Consider the following 19,859-nt stretch of genomic DNA (forward strand, 5'->3'; position numbering starts at 1 on the left):
AGTTCTAGAAGGGGTCTTTTTGTGAAACTGTCGCTAATAAGAATATTGAGGAGTAAAGAAACTAAACAAGGAAAAAATAATACGGAAAGAATGACTTATTGTGGCTATATAGACCATAGTAAGTGTACAGATGTCTAGGCAGAACAATTTACATAGAACCAGTAGTTGATGTGTAGATCAAAAGTCTGACACATACATTCACATTATTGCTCTACTGAATACTTACACATTTCTATTAAACTGAATTGGAGTCCACAAAGCATACCAAAAAGAAATGGGACTTTGTCTTCCGGGTTCAAGCCGGAAGTCAGCACTTCCGTTGTCATATGCGGAAGTATGGCTGAGTTCCGTCAGTTGGTTAAACGGAAGTGAGATTTATGAGCTACATCACAATAGCGGTGGCCCCATGCAGAGAAGTCATTATACAGAAGTAGCTGTTGCTGTGGAAAACCTACGAGTAGGACATCGTCTGTCGTGAGGGGAAGAGATCCTGACTTGATTGGTGAATCCAGTTAACTGAAGGAGACAGGTAATAGTCCCTTGCCCTTTTTTCCTACTTTTACCTCTTAGACATGTAAATTATCATTTTCCCTCACGTATGTGACTGGGACATTTCTCGCTGACATCCCAAATGTAGTTCTTATAATTTTCTCTAATGAGGCAGTATTGTTTCATTGGTAAAATAATGAAAATTCTTTACTTCCTTAGACTTCAGAAAATACCTATTTTCATTCTGGGAATTTGAAATTTACTTTTATTCCCGTCACTTTTATGTGCGTCAAAGTAATCAGAGGTTTAATGTCTTCTGGCTCTGCTTCATGGCCACTAGACACTGTACTCCAGAAATTTACTACCTCTTGAACGACAGCACCCATCTCTAACTTTGACTCTAACGTGTCTCAATGATTTCTTTGCTTTGTGATACGTAACCTCTCTAAGAAGCAGTTATCTGAATAATAGTCCATACTGATCTTACAATCTGAATAGGAATAACGATATATCTATATCTATATAAGTGCATATTTTCAATAGGTATTAGATATTTGAAAGATGGAATATGGAATTTGTTAATTCAGACATCAATAATTTAGAAAACCTTTTCCACATTCGCTTAAAAGTTGTCATGATGCATCACCTCCGTTTTGGTATAATGAAGAAAAATGCCTGAAAAATATGAACTTTTTTGAGTTCAAAAGTTACACATTTCTGGGGCTGAGAAGGTGGTTTAGTGGTAGAGTGCTTGCCTTGCATGCATTAAGGCCCTGGCTTCGATTCCTCAGCACCACATGTACAAAAAGAAAGAAAAAAGCTGGAAGTGGCGCTGTAGTTCAAGTGGTAGAGCGCTAGCCTTGAGCTGTAGAGCTGAGGGACAGCGCCCAGACCCAGAGTACAGGCCCCATGTCAGGACATCCCCCGCCTTCATCTCGTTCCCCCCCTCCCCCCCGCCAAAAAAGTTACACATTTCTATAGCTTGTTATAAGTGACCATGTTTTGTGAAGTAGACAGATATCAATATATTTCAAGTGTGTCTAGCAACAAAAATTATTAGAGATGAATAGGTTGTACCCAGTTTCTCATATCGCTGACAAAATCCCAACATTTAATACTTGTGGTTTTGAAGTATTTAGTCATGTTTTCTCTCAGAGAATTTTTCTCATCCTCAGGACTTGCTGATATTTATCTGACTGTCACAATGGAAAAAGGTAAAAATGTTTACGCATTTATTTGGGGGAATTATTTTTTTTTCTTGTTTGGAATCACAGAAAGTATATTGACAGGAACTGAGAGAATAGGATAGTAGGATTCGTCCTGATTGAATCTGAAACTTTAGACATTTTGATAATTATAACTTTGAATTTTGATGTGCTAGATTGAAAGGTGAAAAAGAATGTAAAATATTTGCACATTCTAGATGTAAATGTAAGACAGCAAATAAATCAGGGATGCTCAATGGATGTATGATTTCAGAAGATAAAACAAGCTAAGAGTTCCATTTGATTCCAATCAATACTTAGAATAAATTATAGAATCAATAACTAGAATAAATATTTTTCATAAAAAAATTAAGAACTATCTAATAGGAACTGACAGTACATCAGAAGTTAAATTCAAGAGTGATACTCTTTGTCATATTTTGAATTCCCCAAATAGGTATTCCAGATTAAGATAGAGTTAATAATGGAAACAACATTGAAGACTTGCATGTTCCCCAATATATTGATTTTCCCGAGGTATTTGTTCTCTTTCAGAGGAATCGGTGGATCCTGAGAGGTTATTGCAGTGTCCCTATGATAAAAATCACAAAATCAGATCATGCAGGTTCCCATACCATCTTGTGAAATGTAAAGAGGTAATGTTTCATTGGAACATGTTGATATTACATAATTTCTTTAGTTCATGGATAAATTTGAGTATTTTTATAATAAATTGTGGGAAATGTATGAGAAAATATGAGAGAGACTGTGGGCATAAATGTCATAGTGAGATTTTTGTATTTCTTCTGAAATCTCTGCAGCATGTAATGGAAAGGAAGACAATCATAGTCCAACTTGTTTATTTCTAGAGACGTATTTCTAGATCCCTATTCAAAGCAGAACAAAGGCAAGATCTTTTGTGTGGGCAATTATGTCAAACCGTGTGTGCCATATTTCACAAACATTAGAGGTGGTTGCCTTTTCCTCCCCATTGCCTAATGGCCAAAATGTAAATTAATGGTATTCTTAAACATTATTTCATTAAAACACCCACTGTATTATCATATGGCCTAGAATTCAGTTTGTATACTGTACTTTTCATGCCATGGTTATCAACAAATCATGGGAGATGCATTGTGTCTCTTTTCTATATTGAGGGTATTTATTACAAAATTTCTTTTCACCAAAAATTTCTTAATATGAAATGCTACAATAAGTTCCAGAGCTGTAGGAGAGGCATAGTTTCTGCTATTTTGTTTGCAAAGAAGACACATGTGATGACCCTCCATTTTGGATATTTTCAAATATATTGTGAATCACTTTATCTATGCATTTGTAAATTGCATATAAATAACCTATATTTGAGTAAACATAGGCCAAAATTGAGCACATATGTACGCTTCTAAACTTCCATATACAATTTATGGATCTTGGCACAGTTTCCTCATGAAAGAAATACTATTAACGTGAAAGTTTGATATCACTGTATCATTTTTTAATGCCATCCCAGGCAGGAGAGTCATAAACCTTCTTATCTCCCCGATCAAATGAGAATAGAAGAAGTGCTATGGTGAAAATTGTAGAAGTCTAGCCTGTGCAAAAGGATGCACTCGTTTTTTTTCCTTCCCCTCCCCAAATTAGATAAATGTATATACATGATGCAGTGCACTAGAATCAAATGCAGTGAACACAGGGGTTAGACCAGGGGGAGGAACACACCAAAGGAAAAAAATCACATTGTTCATAACAAATACCTTAAAAATTATAACAAGAATGAAAAACAAAAACAAAAAAACACTTGTATCCCTATCTTATTGTTTATTTCATTTAACATCTTTTTAAATAAGGTTTTTATTATAAAATACTGTACAGTGGTTACAGTTACAGGAGGAAGATAATGAGTACTATTCTTATCAAGCATTTTTGCCTCCTCCTTTGACTTTCCCCTGCCATCCCTACCCCCGTCTCGAGAACTACATTCCCCTCCCACACTGCTTAAATTATAATGTTCATTTTTGACATAGTGTACTTTTAAAATAAATTTTACTGTGAAAACATGTACAGAGGGATTACAATTAATGAGTGTATTTTTGTCCAAAATTGTTGCCTCGTCCTTTGTTTTTCCCCTACCATCCTGTCCCTCCCAACTCTTCAACTACACTCCCTTACCCCAATCCTCACCTCTGCTTAAATTGTAAAGTTCGTTTTTCAAAATAACGTCTTGTACATCTCATTGTTGCAATAGATCGATTTGTATCCCTATTTAAACATTTTGTTATTTCCCTTCCCCTCCCTAAATCATACTAACACCAAATACAGTGCAAACAGGGGTTATGCCATGGGGGAGGGACATACAAAACAAAAACAAAAATCCCATGGTCCCTTATAAATATGCTAGAAACAAGAGCAAGGAAGAAAAAAAAACACCTATGTCACTATCTTGGGTTCATTTCAATTTATCATCTTATCTGACCTTTGCTGCTTGTCCCAGATATATACCAGTTATTGGTAATAAAGGAAACTATGAGACCTATGTTTCTTTGGGCCTGGCATACTTCACTTAATGTAATTTTTTCCAAGTCTTTCCATTTGCTAACAAATGGGGCCATGCCATTCTTTATGATGGAGGCATAGAATTCCATTGTGTATATATACTACATTTTTTTTGATCCATTCATCTACTGAGGAGCATCTGGGTGGGTTCCATATCTTAGTTATGGTAAATAATGCTGCAATGAACATAGTTGTACTTGTAGTTTTAGTATGGTCTCTTTTGTGAACATGTGGGTAAATGCCCAAAAGTGGGATTGCTGGGTCATAGGGGAACTCTGGGTGGAGTCTGGGGTGAGGAGGAATCTCAATGTTTTTTTGATTTGCATTTCTTTTATGGCTAGAGAGGTTGAGCATATCTTCATGTGTCTATTTGCCATTATTTTTTTCCTTCAGAGAAGTTTCTTTTTCAGTCTTTAGTGCACTTACTTAATTGGCAGTTGTTTCTTTGAGGATTATTTGTTGTGGGATTTCATTTTTACAGTTTCAAGTATATATATGAGACTCTTAGTGAAGATCTTTTCCCAATGCTTGGGCTTTCTATTGATCTTGCTTTGTATGTCCTTTGCCTTGCAGAACAGTGCAGCTTCATGCAACCCCATTTGTCCAAACTTTCTTTGAATTCTTGTGTTTCTGAGTCTCTATTAAAAAAATTTCGGCCTGGGCCAAGGTGACCAAAGGTTTCTCTTATTACATCCTGTAATGTTCGCAGGGTGTCTGCTTTTACTCCAAGGTCATTAATCCATTTGGAGTTGATTCTGTTGCAGGGTGATATATAAGGGTCTAGCTTTAGTTTTCTACAGGTGATTAGCCAATTTTGCCAGAACCATTTACTGAAAAAGCTATCCTTCCATTTCAGTTTTTTAGGTCCCTTATCAAAGATTCTGTGGCAATTGGTCTGTGGTTTTTGGGTATTCAATTCGATTCCATTGGTCCTCTTTTTATGTCACTATCAAGCTGTTTTGACTACGATGGCTTTGTAGTAGAGTTTCAAATTTGTTATTGATATTCCTCCAGCACTGTTCTGTTAAGAATTGTTTTTGCTATTCATGGTTTCTTATTGTTCCATATAAAATATTGGATTATTTCTTCTAATTCCTTAAAGAATGAGGCTGGAATATTGATAGCTATCCCATTGAATTTATAGGTAGGTTTGGGAAGTATTCCCATTTCCACGATGTTGATCCTTCCAATCCAGGAACATGGGAGGATTTTCCCCATTCTAAGATCTATTTTGATTTTCTCTTTCAGATTTTTAATGTTTTCATCATAGATTTCTTTCACTTCTTTGGTTAATTCCTAGATATTTTATTTTTTGTGTGGCTACTAAGAATGGAGTTGCTTTCCTTATTTCAGCTGCTCTCTTCTCATTGTTGCCATACAGAAAAGTCATTGATTTTAAAGTTTAATTTTATAACCTGCTACTTTGCCAAAGTTTGAATCAGCTCAAGTAATTTGGGAGTGGAGTCCATGTGATTTCTCAAAATACAAGATCATGTCTTCTGCAAAGAAGGAGAGTTTTACTTCATTTTATCCAATTTGGATCCCCTTAGTATTTGCATCTTGTTTTATTGCTATAGTTAGTCATTCTAGCATTAAATTGAAGAAAAGTGGAGAGAGTGGGCATCCTTGTCTCCTTCCTGAAGTTAGAAGAAATGGCTTTAATTTTTCACCATTGAGAACAATAATGAGCCTTTATTGTTTTGAGGAATGTTCCATGGATTCCTAGATTTCCAGAGCCTTCATTATAAAGGTGTGTTGGATCTGGTCAAATGCTATTTGTGGATCTATTGAGATAACTATCCTTATCCTTGGTCTATTTTATGTGATGAATTATATTAATTGATTGGCATATATTGAACCAGCTAAGTATTCCTGAAATGAATGCTGATTGATCATCGTGTATGATTTTTGGATGAATTGTTGAAGTTGATTGACCAAAATTTTGTTGAGAAATTTTGCATCGATATTCATCAAAGAAATGGGTCCCTAGTTCTCTTTCTTTGATGAGTTCCTGCCTGGTTTTGAGATGAGGTTTATGATGGCTTCATAGAAAGAGTTTGGTAGTGTACATTCCCTTCCAAATTCATTGAAGAATTGGAGGAGTATTGGTGTAAATAGTCCTTTGAAGGCCTTGTAGAATTCTGCTGGAAATCTATTCAGACCTGGGATTTTCCTACATGGGAGGTCTCTTATTGCTGTTTCTATTTCAGTGCTTGATATGGGCAGGTTAACATGTTTTAACTCATGTTGTTTTAGTTCCAGTATGTCGATATTTGCTAGGAGAATGTCCATTTTTGCCAAGTTCTCAAAGATAGTAGCATAACAGTTTGAGAAGTTTTCCCTTATAATGTTCTGAAACGTGATTGTTTCTGTGGTGATATTTCCATTCTCAACTCTGAGTTTATTTATTTAGGTGTGTTATCTTCTTTTTCTGAGATTTGCAAACGGTCTGTCAGTTTTGTTAATTTTTTCCGAAGAACAAACTGATTGTTTTATGGAGTGTTTCTATTGTTTTGTTTTGGGGTTTTTTTTGGATTCTAATTCATTTAATTCTGATTTAAGTTTTTTCTATCTACTGTATTGGGGTTTATCTTTCTGCTCTTTTTCAAGGAGTTTCATATGTCTCATTCAATTATTGGGTTTAGATCTCTCCAATTTGTTGATGTAAGAACTCAGAGCTATAAACATGAACATTTGAATTTCCTTTCTAATCTCTTCCATGAGCCACCGGTGGTTCAAGAGTGTGTTGTTCAGCCCCCATGTATTACCGGACTTTCTTTGGTGGCTTTTGGTGTTGAGTTCTTGTGGTCTGAGAGAATGCAGGGCATAATTTCAGTGTTTCTGAATCTGGAGAAGTTTGCTTTGTGACCTAAAATGGAGTCTGTTTTTGAAAAAGCACCATGTGCTTGAGAAAAATGTGAATTCTAGTGCTGGTGGGTGAAATATTCAGTAGATACCTTTTAAATTTAGTTGATCTATGCAGTTCTTTAGATTGGCAGTTTCTCTGTTGAGTTTTTGCCAAGTTGATATAGATAGGATAGATAGATAGATAGACAGACAGATAGATAGATAGATAGATAGATAGATAGATAGATAGATAGATATAGATAGATAGATAGATAGATAGATAGATATAGATAGATAGATAGATAGATAGATAGATAGATAGATAGATAGATAGATAGATAGATAGATAGATAGATAGATAGATGATAGATGGGATAGTGCTGTGTTAAAGTCCCCAGGAATTAATGTCTTTGGATCTATATGAGACTTGAGGGAAAGTAGTGTTTCTTGGATAAATTTGGTGCTCTGTTATTTGACGAATAGATATTTAGAATGTTAATATCCTCCTGAAGGAGAGATCTCTTAATTAGTATGTAGAACCTTCTTTATTGTTCCTCACTAATTTTAATTTGAAATCTATTTTATCGATATAAGTATTGAAATTTCCACCTGTTAATGGGGGCTCTTTGCTTGGTAGATTTTATTCCAGCCTTTCACTTTCAAAATATGTTTGGACTTATGGGCAAGGTGTGACTCCTGAAGGCAACAGATACAAGATTCCTGCTTTTTAATTCAACTACTCCTGGCACTGTGGCTATGTGGTGAAGTACTTGCCTAGAAAGCATGAAGCCCTGGGTTCAATTCTTCAGTACCACCTACCTGTAAATGCCAGAAATCGTGCTGTGGCTCAAACGGTAGAGAGATAACCTTTAGCAAAACAGCTCAGGAACAGTGCCTGGACTCTGAGTTCAAGCCCCAGGACTAGCAAAAATAAATAAATAATTTTCTTTAATTCAACTACTTAGTTTATGTCCCTTAATTGGAGAGTTAAGTCCATTGATATTGAGAGTTAGGACTAAAAGGTGTTTGGTAGTTCCTGCCAAATTTTCCACCTTCTCGGGGGCTGCAATAATTGGGTTCTTCTTATTGTTCTTGGATTCTCAGTTTGGGTGCAGTTTCTTTAGACTTCATTTTGGTCTTGTTGGTTTTCTATGGGTAGTACATCTTTAAGTATCTTTTGTAGGGATGGTTTGGTTGAGATCTATTGTTTCACTTTTTCTTTGCTATGGGAGATTTTTAATTGACCTTTGGTTATGAAGGAGAGTTTGACTGGGTACAGTATTCTTGGTTGTTAGATCTTTAATTTTAGGGCATGGAATACATAATTCCAGGCTCCTCTTGGTTTAATTGTCTCTGCTGAGAAAGCTGAGGTTATTCTAATTGGGTCCCTTTATGGGTGATTTATCTTTTCTCCTTGATATCTTCAAGGATTTTCTCCTTGGTCTAAATTTTCTCCTTGGTCTCCTTGGTCTGTGCAGATTATAATGTGACAGTGGGATATCCTGTTCTGGTCTGGTCTATTTGGGGTTCTAAGTTTCTTGTATCTAAATAGGCCTATCTTTTTGCATGTTAGGGAAGTTCTCTGCTAGGATCCTGTTAAACAAATTTCTTAGACCATTAACTTCTGTCTCTAGGTGTTCCTCTACACCTATTGTCCTTAGATTAAATCTTCTGGTGGTGTCTTCCAAATATGGAATAGATCTATCATGTTTCTTGGATTCGTCTTGGTTAGTTGTGTGTTTTTCTCTCTGTTATCTAGGCTGTCTTCAATCCCTGAGATTCATTCTTCTGCATGGTGTAACCTACTGTCCAGTTTTTCTACTCTGTTTATATTGACTTTTCTTCTAATTGGTCGATTTTCGTGGCTTCCAATTCTCTGTTGCAGTTAAATTTTCGATCCTGTATGAACTTCTTTACTTTCTTAATTTGGGGACACTGTTTATACTCAAAACACTTAGTTGATTGGTTATGGTTTTCTTGGACTTACATTCATCCTGTCGAGCTTCATTTAGTGTTCCCTTTGTAGTCTGCCTGCAATCCTTCAGTTGTTTGTTTATGGATTCCATGAATGCCTCTACTGATCTTTGTCTATTCTCATCCTGCTAATCCAATTCCTGTATTACTCTTTGATTAGCTTTCTCAAGCTCACACTTACTGTGTTTCTCTTTGGGTGTCCTCAGCCTGCTCACACAATTCCTGTCTTTCTCTTTGATGTTCTCAACTGTCCATGCCATTCCTTTCTCTTTGACTGTTCTCAGCCTGCTCATATAATTCCTGTATTATTATTTGACTGTTCCCAGCCTGCTCATGCAATTCCTGTGTTAAACTTTGAGTGGCTTTCTAACACTCTGGAGATTCCTGTAGTAATTCCTGGTTTGCTTCCTCTTGCTCCTTATCTTACCGAGTCCTTTGCAGGTTTTCAGTCTTTTCATTCACCACATTTATGGCAGTGATTGTAGAGCTTTTGGGGATCTCTCCTCTGTATTATTCATTAACTGTTTTGTCAGCTGATTATCATGAGTGGGATTTGAGATACCCGGAATTGCCATTTTTTGGGGGGTTTAGCGATTTTTCTGCCCATTTTGTATGAAAGTAACAATTTTCTTGCAGAGCACTATTTTAAGGCAAGCATCTTCCAAAGTCCTGTAGTTGCACAGTCAAAATGGCTGCAGATACAATCTAGTTCAAGAGATACAATCTATTCAACATCAAACAACTATGGACTAAAGAACTAAGAAGACCAAAGAGAGATTCAGCAAACCAGAAATTATTAGGTTTAGGGATAATTGTGGGGAAAAATACAATTAGAGGGAAGTGGAGAGGTAAAAGGAGAGTGAGGTTAAAGGAATCCTAATCTCAGTGGGGAAATGGATTGGACAGAGTGAGAGCAGCGAGATTTAAAAAAAAAAAAGAAAAATGGAAAAACAAAAATTTATATTTAAGAAATAATACAGTTCAAATTATGTAAGTATAAAGTAATGATATTGATAGAAAAAAAGAATAGGATGAGAGGACGGGAGAAATGAAAAGGAACATGAGTAACTAAAAAATAAAAATTCTTAAAATTGGAGTATGTGAAAGTTATATAGGTGTAAAGAGTTAAACACTACTATTAAAAAGTTAAGCTTAAGAGGTTGTGAATTGAGTAATAGATTTCTCGATTAAGTATGTACACGATGGGGGATAAGGTCTAATAATCGATGACAGATATATAGCTCATGTTAAACAGAACATGTATATGTCTGGGAATAAGCAATTATGTTATGTAAAAAAGAAAGAGAAAAGAAGAAATAAAAAGGAAAAAAAAGGTCCAAAATATAAAAAGAGATTACAAAAAAAAAGCCCACAATCACACATATACAGCTAAAATACAAATTATGAGAGAAAAAATAATAGAAAACATTTTTTAAAAAATAAAAATAAAACATGGTAGAAAAAACAGTTCTGTGATTTTTTTTGAGTGGGAGGAAGATCTTGTATCTCCCTGTGTCCGTAACCAGGCTCCTAGTGGAGTCACTGGTCTGCTTCTGGTGTTTGTTTTTCCTGCTGTTTGATTGGTTTCTTAAGTTAGTTTGTTAGAGCAGGCAAAAAAATGCTCTGCATTGTCCAGGATTTTTTTTATTCTTTCCCCAAGCTTGTTCAGAGAGAGGGAGATCTGCTTTGAGTACCACACAAAAGGGAGATGGCTGTTTCCTCTAACGTGGAGTTGATATGATATGGCCAGGTTCTAGGTAGGGTTGAGACTTTTCAGCAATCAGTAGCTTTTCCCTGAGGGGCTAGCTCCTGAAAAACTCACAGAGCCAAACCTGGAGCCATTTTCATGGTTTATGTTTACTGAGTTTCAGTTGTTTGCTAGGCTGTTGTTGGGACTGCAGAATCTGTTTCTGTTTACCCAGTGAAGAAAGACAGTCTTCTGGGAGTGAAGCACCCTCTGCCTGGGCAGGCTGATTTTCATTTGAGGGGAAATGAGCTGGGCAGGACAGATCGGTTCCTGGGACTTGCTAAATGGCAGTTTTTGTATTCTTATAAGATCTGAGTTGGAGCTAGCTGCTTGGCAAGGCCTTTGTCAGTATCAAAGATGGAGATCTCTGGTGTGGGGGGGAGTGACAGCCTTCTCACAGGTTCTCTGAGAGAAGTGAATATGATGTCATGGTTGTCTTCATGCGAGACTCTTGGTTCCTGTGCAGTCCTTGGTCTGTGATCTTCAGGATGAAGATTTCTGCTCCTTTTCGGTTCTTACTGGTGGTGAGTAGAATCCACTGGCCCAAAGCATCTGGTGCCCATATTCCAGAACTTGTCTATTGGTATGATGGCCACGGCCACCATCTCCACCGCAGCCACTGCAGCTGCAGCTACCAGCAAGTGCTCAGATCTGTCTCCTGGCTGGACTTTCCCTCTCTGGCCAAACTCTCTGTACTGTGATGGCACAATAGGTGTGATTCTGTAGCCTAGGACTGGTCACTGGAACACTAAAACTGCTTTCTGTGTGAGAACTTGTTTATCCTCCAGCTTCTCTTCCACCATCTTCCTCAGGTCTTCTGACATACAGAGGTTATAACGGGGGGTGGAGGGTAGGTACACAAAAAGAAAAAAAATCATGCAGTACCTTACAAATATATTACAACAATAGCAGGACAGAAAAAAAAACACTTCTGTAGTTATCTTGGGGTTCATTTCTCTTATCATCTTCTCTGAACTTTTCTGCTTGTCTCAGACATATACTATTTATTAGAAAAAAGAAACTATGGGACTTATCCTTCTTGGGGCCTGTCTTACTCACTTAATATAATTTTTTTGTCTTTCCATTTCCTAACAAGGGCATTTCATTTTTCTGATGGTGTCATCGAGCAGTTTTGCCTCCGACTTTATTTTACCAATACCATCCCCTGCTTTCCACCTCCGCAACTACACACCACCCTTGCCTTAACCCTCCTTTTTAATTGTAAAGTTCATTTTTTATGATCCTATGTACATCGCTTTTGAACATTTCTGCTTGTCCTAAATATACACTAGTTATTCGAAATAAGGGAAACAATGGACCTATGTTTCTTTGGGCCTGGCTTACTTCAATCAATATAATATTTTCTAAGTCTTTCCATTTCCAAAATATTGAGCAATATCATTCTTTCTGATGGAGGTATACAATTCCATTTTGTATATATTCACCACATTTTCTTTTTTTTATTTTCTTTTTTTAATTTAATTTTATTTTATTTGAGAACATACTGTACAGAGGGGCTACAATTACATAATGCATTCATCTACTGAGGAGCTTCTGGGGTTGTTCCAAACCTTAGCTATGGAAAATAATGGTGGTAGTTTTGGTCTGGTCTTGTAAGTGATCATTTGGGTAAATGCACAAAAGTGGGATTGTTGGGTAATACAGGAGCTTTATGTGGAGTCTTTTGAGGAACTCCATACTGCTTTGGCATACAGGTTGATCTATTTTAACAATGAAATATATGAGACACTATGTTGAAAATGAACTTTACAAATTGGTGCGTGGCAAGTAGCAGTAGAAGGAAGGAGTTGGGTAGATGGGGAGGTAAGAGGTCTTAGGGGAAAAACACAGGAGGGAGTAACACTGCCTATAGGAAATGAACTCATTACCTTATTCATATAACTGTAATCCCTGTGTAAAATAACTTTACAATAAAAAATGTGTATTAAAAAAGGAAGTACTAGCACAGTACCTATACTGTGTTGTCAAGCCCGTGGTTGATATCCTGCACAGAGTAATCTAAAAAGAGAAAATTTGAATATGTTTCTTCATATTTAAACTTTTGTCATACAGAATCATCCTGATATTGCTGCCAAATTGGCTACTTGTCCCTTTAATGCTCGCCACCTGGTACCACGAGATCAACTCACTGAACATATTGCAACTTGTATGGACAAAACTTCTCTTGAAGATGATGTAGGTAAGCCTGATAATAAAACACAATCCAACTCAATGTAGGCCCTTTGCACCTGTATACTTCTGTGATGTTAGTTATCTCTTTGTTTGTAGATAACATCATATGGAACGAGAAACAATACAAGAGTTCTGAAAGTACATGGCAATATGTTTCCTCTGAGGAAGACTGGGATAAAGGTAAAAAGCTTGTTGAACTTTCTGTAATTTCCATTATTGAATCTCAACTTACTTTGTGCTGTTGTATGCTTTCTTCCTTTAGGAGTGAAATTAAAAATCTTTGTTCAACTTGGATTGTCTTGTATGCTAATATCAATAACATATATGATAATATGCATTCTTAACTGATTAAAAACCATGTCAAACATTTAAATGATATGTTTTTGCACATGGCTAAGGATTCATTCTTTTCAACCTTTATTATCCAGCTAAAAGTTTCTTGGAAGGCTCTTAAGGCCATCAACCTTGCTGTTTTTCTTTATCGATGTATAATGTTAGAGCCAATCTAAGCTAGCACCTCGATCAAGTATGTAATTCTCCCTTTGGCAGAATCCTTGGAAGATCCTAGCCCAAGTTTTGTTTGGGGCACAAGCAAATCATCTGGCAACAACAGGTAAAGAAAATAATTTTCTTGTGATGTCCTATTTTCTGATAAAATTCAAAGTAAAGAAATAGGATAAATGAATAAATGAATAACAAACTCTGTTCCATATACCCATATATTGTGCTCACTACAAATGAAGTTTGGATTGCTCTCTGTAATTGGTGGCAAAAGTCAAGTATAGTTTCACTAGGACCAATAAGATTGTAATCACCCAAATTACTTTAAATCAGAATTAGCTTATCTGAATGTTCTTCTCATTCTGTTATAATCAATTTAAATCCGGGAAGCCATACATAACAGTATTATGTTGGGCCAACCTTTTTATAACCATTTTCATGAATTCAGGATTCACTCATCACATCAATTATGATAGTGTAAATGGAAATATCTTCCACTGGTAATTGATAAATGTACAGACTTACGGGTGGGTTACCATGTCTTCCTTCTGAAATTCATTAAAGAATATTATACGAATGTCTATCTGATTTAAATTTTCTCCACAAATTAGTATAAAATATTTGAGGAGATTCTTGAGATGATTTACAATTTGCATTTTGCAAAGATACGTATTAATAAAATGTATTTAGAAGTATATTTTAGCAGCAACTCATACATGGATTTAATCTTTCACATTCCTGTATGAAGTATAAATATACATTGGTATGGTATAGATTGGAAATTCAAAATTAGCTGTGCAACTACAAAAGTTATGCTATCTCTTTGTGAGTAGTTATGACATTGTTGAAAGAATTTTAATTGCTAGAATGAACTTGTCCTTCTAGAGTCACAAAATAGATTATATTTTTGATTTTCTGGAATTTGAAAACATCAAGGCTCTCTGACATGGTAAGATGGCAAACACATTAAAAAGTGAAGAGTAATTGGCTTTTCTTGGAATTCTTCATGAGCCTTTATTTAATTTTGAATCATGTAATTAGTCTTGCTTGCCGATATGAGACCTCTTTCTTTTTATAACTGAGACAAAAGATTCTAGATGTATTGATAATGTTAAGAATTTTCTCATCTGATCAGTCTAGAAAAATTTAAAAAAAAAACGCATTCAACGTAAGACCAAGGAGAATTTATGTGAGCCTGTCACCACAGTCAGGCCTCATATATTCTTCCTGTGGAAAGGTAGTAAGCATACTAAGTATTTGTCTTCAATTGTCTGTTGTATGTCAAACATATTATAATATTATGTGAAGGATGAATTGGCAGTTTATATGGTAAAGATTTTGCTGAGGATGAGTAATAGTAATAGATAAATTCACCCTTTTATCTGATGATAATTTGCTAATTCATGAAGATTATAGCGAGGTCTAAAGCTCATCCTGTTTACAAACTGAACCTATTAATTTAGTGTTTGATCAACAGAATATATTGATTCTTTGTGTTAGGGTGTTTCTCATCCTCTGTCATGCAGAGGAAAATGAATATGTCTTGGGAAACAATTCTGAGGTAGAAAACCACACTTGAGCCAGGCCAGGTGATAATGTTAATTCTTGCATCTCACGTGTCTGACACATAAGGATGTAATTATAGATTAATGAAGTGAAAGATTTTTTTTCAGATTCATTTATGGAATTAATTCCTTCGAATTCGATAGTATAGAGAGCATTCTCCTTAAGGAAAACCATGGTTACTCATAGACCTGCCGTGTGCATGAATATTGGGAACAAAGACGCTCAAAAATCTTCAGCGCACTCTGGATAACAGAGAAAAGAAACCTGTTACAGGTTGCTTAGGGACCTATAAGAGGCTGAAATCTGAGGATCAGATCTCAGGAATATTTGTCAAACTCTCATCAACAATTAACCATCTAAAAACTGGGAGTGTCTCTCTAGCTCAAGTGGTAGAACATTTGAGCTCTGAAGAGCTCAGGGACCATGCCCAAGCCCAAAGTTCAATCCCAATGACCAACAAGAACAATAACCAAAGACAGGAATGTAATGTAATATGCATCAACAATGTCCCATACTCCCTGGTATTTCCAAAATCTCTGAAGTTTTTCCTTCCACATAAGAGCCAGTTAGATTTTATTCACTCCCTACTCATAATATCATGTATTTTCTCTATGAATTTTAGAGTAATGTTTAATGGGGCAGTGATATTTCCTTACTTCATTGGTTATTAGAACACATAATTTGACCCAATGGGATTACTAATTCTCTTCCCTTATGCAAAAATGTCTTACTTATGGAATTATAATTTCTCTGGATCTAAACAGTAGATAAGAGTAAAGAACCTGAAAATTCATGAGAATCTGTGACAGTGTAGGAGACCAGGCTACTTGTTGATTTGTCTCTTCAAGATTTATACAACCCTAGCTTTGCCATTATAGGCTCACACACACACACACACACACACACACACACACACACACACACACACACACACACACATATATATATATATGCAAATATACATGTATATTTATATATATTTATATGTGTGTGTGAGCTGATTTATGTCTGTAATCAGATATTTCTTTTACCTGTCCATTTGTAGATGCAAATTTTGTGTCTGTGTGTGTGCAAACTAAAATGGTGTACATTTTTTCCTACTCTGTTTCAACACCTATAAGTCGATGCTGGGCACATTACTATGTTTTGTGTAATTGAAAAGTGAGGGTATTTTTCCTGCCTTCAATTCTTGATTTTGCTCAGTCATGACAAAAATTAATAACAGGTTATCATGGATTTTTTCATGTGTCTTCGATTGATCCCTAAGCTCGATCCAAGTGATATTTTCCAAACGTTGGTATGTCCCTGGCATATATATAATTCTCATAACCATACATATTTGAGAAAGCAGTGTTAATGTAGGAAGGTTACCCTTAGTTAATGGAAATTTTCTATGTTCATTTTAAAGTCCAATGTTTCAGTCTTCATACTGAAAGGTGACATGCATATTTGTCTTAAAGGCTAATTATTTTTCTGAACTGCTGGATATATTTACCTGATACCACTCCAAAATGTCATTGTGACTTCACAATAGCATTTGTTTTGTCCACACAAAAAATGGAAAAGCCGTTTATTTGTTTAAGGCATAGAATATGTCTTGTAACTGTACCTGAAGGTATTTGTATTGTATCCCTTCATATTTTACTAACCTACCATAAAGCATGTATCTTTTGGTAGGATAGATCTCATAAAACAATCCCTCTTTGTGGTTTGTTTTTATGCATCCATTCACAAATATTGAAATTGAGTGGTAAGTTCATTGCAATAACATTATATAGTAAAACCACTATGGATTTTCTTCCTATTTTTCTGGATGCATGATACATCCATGGTTATATTACAAGAAATCTCGTTCAGAAACTGTGCCAAGATATGGCTGAGCCTGAATGGGTGACAGAGTAAATTTTGAAGAACTGGAAAATAATCGCTGAAGTATCAGATTGGCTAGCGTCATATTTCAAATGTGCAATGAAGTTTCAATGTGTTGAGGCAGAGAGTGTCCAAGTGTAATATGTGAGGCTTGTATACAACGATCAAATTTCAATGGAAAGGGACGTGGAAGTAAGCAAGAAATTTTTTGAAAATAGCTGATGATGTGCTCTCATTAGTTTTTGAATATCTCTCGAACTGCAAGTGAAGTTCTTGTTTATATGCAAAGTACAAATATATATATTCTAGTGTTCTCCACAGAAAGTAAAATAATATTTTTCTATTTCTTTGCAGGAAACATTCTATGAACAAACCATGAGTTCAAACCATTTCTCATTGTTTCATTTACATTTTACATTTATTAATATATTGTGATGCTCACTCAACCAAATGAATTCATTTTAACTTCTACTACCAATTCAATCTCTATTCACCTTTATCTTGAATACAGACGCAAAGCCAGGTGTTTATGTCCTTATTGGAATTCACCATGTCACTATCCACATAGACATGGTAATGTTGGAATATAGAAACTCCAATAATTACATCAAAATCTACATTTGTTTCCCAATAGAGAACAAATCATAATTCATTATTCATTGTTCTTACGTTTGCCTGTGAATATCATCTTCCATTTCATATATTGATATAATTGGATATATTGGTATAATGAATACATAAAAACTGTAATGGTATTAGTCCTCTTATAAAAATCTTATACCAAATATGTATTCCCATATAAAATGGCCATTAAAATTTCAAAGGGATTTTTCAATCAACATTCTGAAGTATAATTCTTACTATAAAGCTTCTCATCCATCTCATTGATTTCCAAGTATAATCTCATCTAAACAAGGATTCTGGGAGTTCTTTCCAAATATGTGGCAGAAAAGAACAGATAATGTATGTGTACACAAAATACCATTCAAAACTTATTCTTTTGAGGGGGCAAAGTGCAGTTTGTGAAGATAGCATGATTTTGTGCTAAAAATGTGTTTTTGTTTTGTTTTTTACGGCATGAGGATATGCAACATTGGCATTCTAAAATGTTCCAAGAAAGAGTGGACTGTATCTGTAAAGTGTAATAAAAACACTTTTATGGAACCATATTTCATGACTATGTTCATATTCAATTTGTGGGTAATTTTCCCCACATATATATGCCTCCACATACTTATAGTAGACTTGGCACTGTGGTCCAAAACATTCCTCATGCAAAATGGAATAATTTTTGAAGGATATTTTAGGAAGATCCACTTTGTAAAAATTGTTGTTAAGACTCCTATGCAAGACATAGAGTTGAATCTTTTGGGTACAGATGAGGAAGTTAAAGATGTGAGAATGTGGCTCATATTTATTATTCATGTTGAAATGGGAGGGTTTCTTTGTATGGGCTTATTTGTGCACCTATTGTATAATTGCATGTGTTTCTTTGTTTTTATTCAGAAATTGTGAGCAAGAATGAATTCAACATTAATTTGGGAAGGATAGTTTAGAATCTGTAGACTCAGGAAAACCTGAGTGTGCAGAGTGATTATAATTACGTATGTACGGCAGTGACTCGTTTTTTTGTCACGTGTTACCTTAGCCCTCATTTTTCTTACACTTTATTCTACTTCAAAACTCCACCGCCCTTGTTGGAAATGCCATTTCCAACATATTGTCTTGTGAGGAATTTTGTGGCATTGGTTCACCCATTGTCCTCTATCTCAAAAATTTTTGATTCCTCTTCTTTGCCCTAATCACATTAAAGTTTATATAGTCCATAGGCTACCAAATTCAAATATAAAGACAAGAAGGGGGAAACCCTATGAAAAATAAAGGAAAAGGGCAAGTAAAAAGAATCAGTTTTACATAGTATTTTTTGTTTGTTTGTTTGTTTTTTTGGATCCAGTCGAGGGGCCTGAACTCTGGGCCTGGGCACTGTCCCTCAGCTCTTCAGCTCAAGGCTAGCGCTCTACCACTTGAGCCACAGCGCCACTTCTGGCTTTTTTCTTTTTGCTTATGTGGTGCTGGGGAATTGAACCCAGGGCCTCATGCATGCAAGGCAAGTGCTCTACCACTGAGCCACCTTCCCAGCCCCTACATAGTATTTTTTTTAATTACCAACCATGATAAACCTCATGTTTCATGGGGGGTTTTTTACCCTAATTTTTCTTACCCTAATCTTCTTGTTCAGATATACATAGCAATTTAGCTCTTGCAATCCTCTTTGGATGACCTGGATACATAACAATTTTAAATGCCAGTACAAAGGAAAAAAATTGTGACTCTTCATAAGGTAAGTTAAATATAAGCAGGTTAAATGCTGTAAGACAAAAACAATATTCAATAAATAGTGTTGTAATACTCAATAAATTCCTATAAAAGCTGAAAGTTAGATTATACATCACCCTGTATCAGAACACGTTCCTAATGAGTCAGACCTCGAGGTTAAACAAGTCACTCAGAATGGAAGAAATAGAGAGATACTAGGTCTCGTAGAACAGATTGAAACTTTCTCATTGCAAATGCACTAATGCATCAAGTCAAAGAAACGTTAGACCAACTATATTTCTTGAACCTGAACAGATTCTTTATAACAAAGGACATAACTAAGTAGGTAAATAAAAAGCCAAAAGACTGGGAGAAGATCTTCACTAGCCAAGAAAGATAAAAAGGGTCTTAGAGCTGAAATATAATCAAAATTCAACAAGTCAAATATCCCCCCAAAAAAACCCTGAACAATAACCCCACTCTATGAAAAGAAGTTAAATATTTAAAGAGAGACTTCACTGATGGCTAATTGACAATGGCCAAAGGACATATGAAGAAATGCTCAATGTGTCTGACAATAAAACCAAGCCAAATAAAGT

The 19,859-nt window shown here is 35.5% G+C and overlaps 1 protein-coding gene across 1 annotated transcript; it reads left to right on the forward strand.

The window, feature by feature from the left end:
- The first annotated feature begins 374 nt into the window (after positions 1-374).
- Positions 375-17,473, forward strand: LOC138838564 (gametocyte-specific factor 1-like). Its single transcript, XM_070037978.1, has 7 exons — positions 375-529; positions 1,665-1,703; positions 2,250-2,350; positions 12,889-13,015; positions 13,105-13,188; positions 13,558-13,621; positions 17,299-17,473. Exons 2-7 carry the CDS (start codon positions 1,694-1,696, stop codon positions 17,321-17,323), a joined length of 411 nt encoding a protein of 136 aa, XP_069894079.1. The 5' UTR covers positions 375-529; positions 1,665-1,693; the 3' UTR covers positions 17,324-17,473.
- Positions 17,474-19,859: the final 2,386 nt, after the last annotated feature.

Source organism: Dipodomys merriami, unplaced genomic scaffold (genome assembly GCF_024711535.1).
Source record: "Dipodomys merriami isolate MVZ:Mamm:240054 unplaced genomic scaffold, mDipMer1.0.p SCAF_2823, whole genome shotgun sequence".
NCBI lineage: Eukaryota > Metazoa > Chordata > Mammalia > Rodentia > Heteromyidae > Dipodomys > Dipodomys merriami.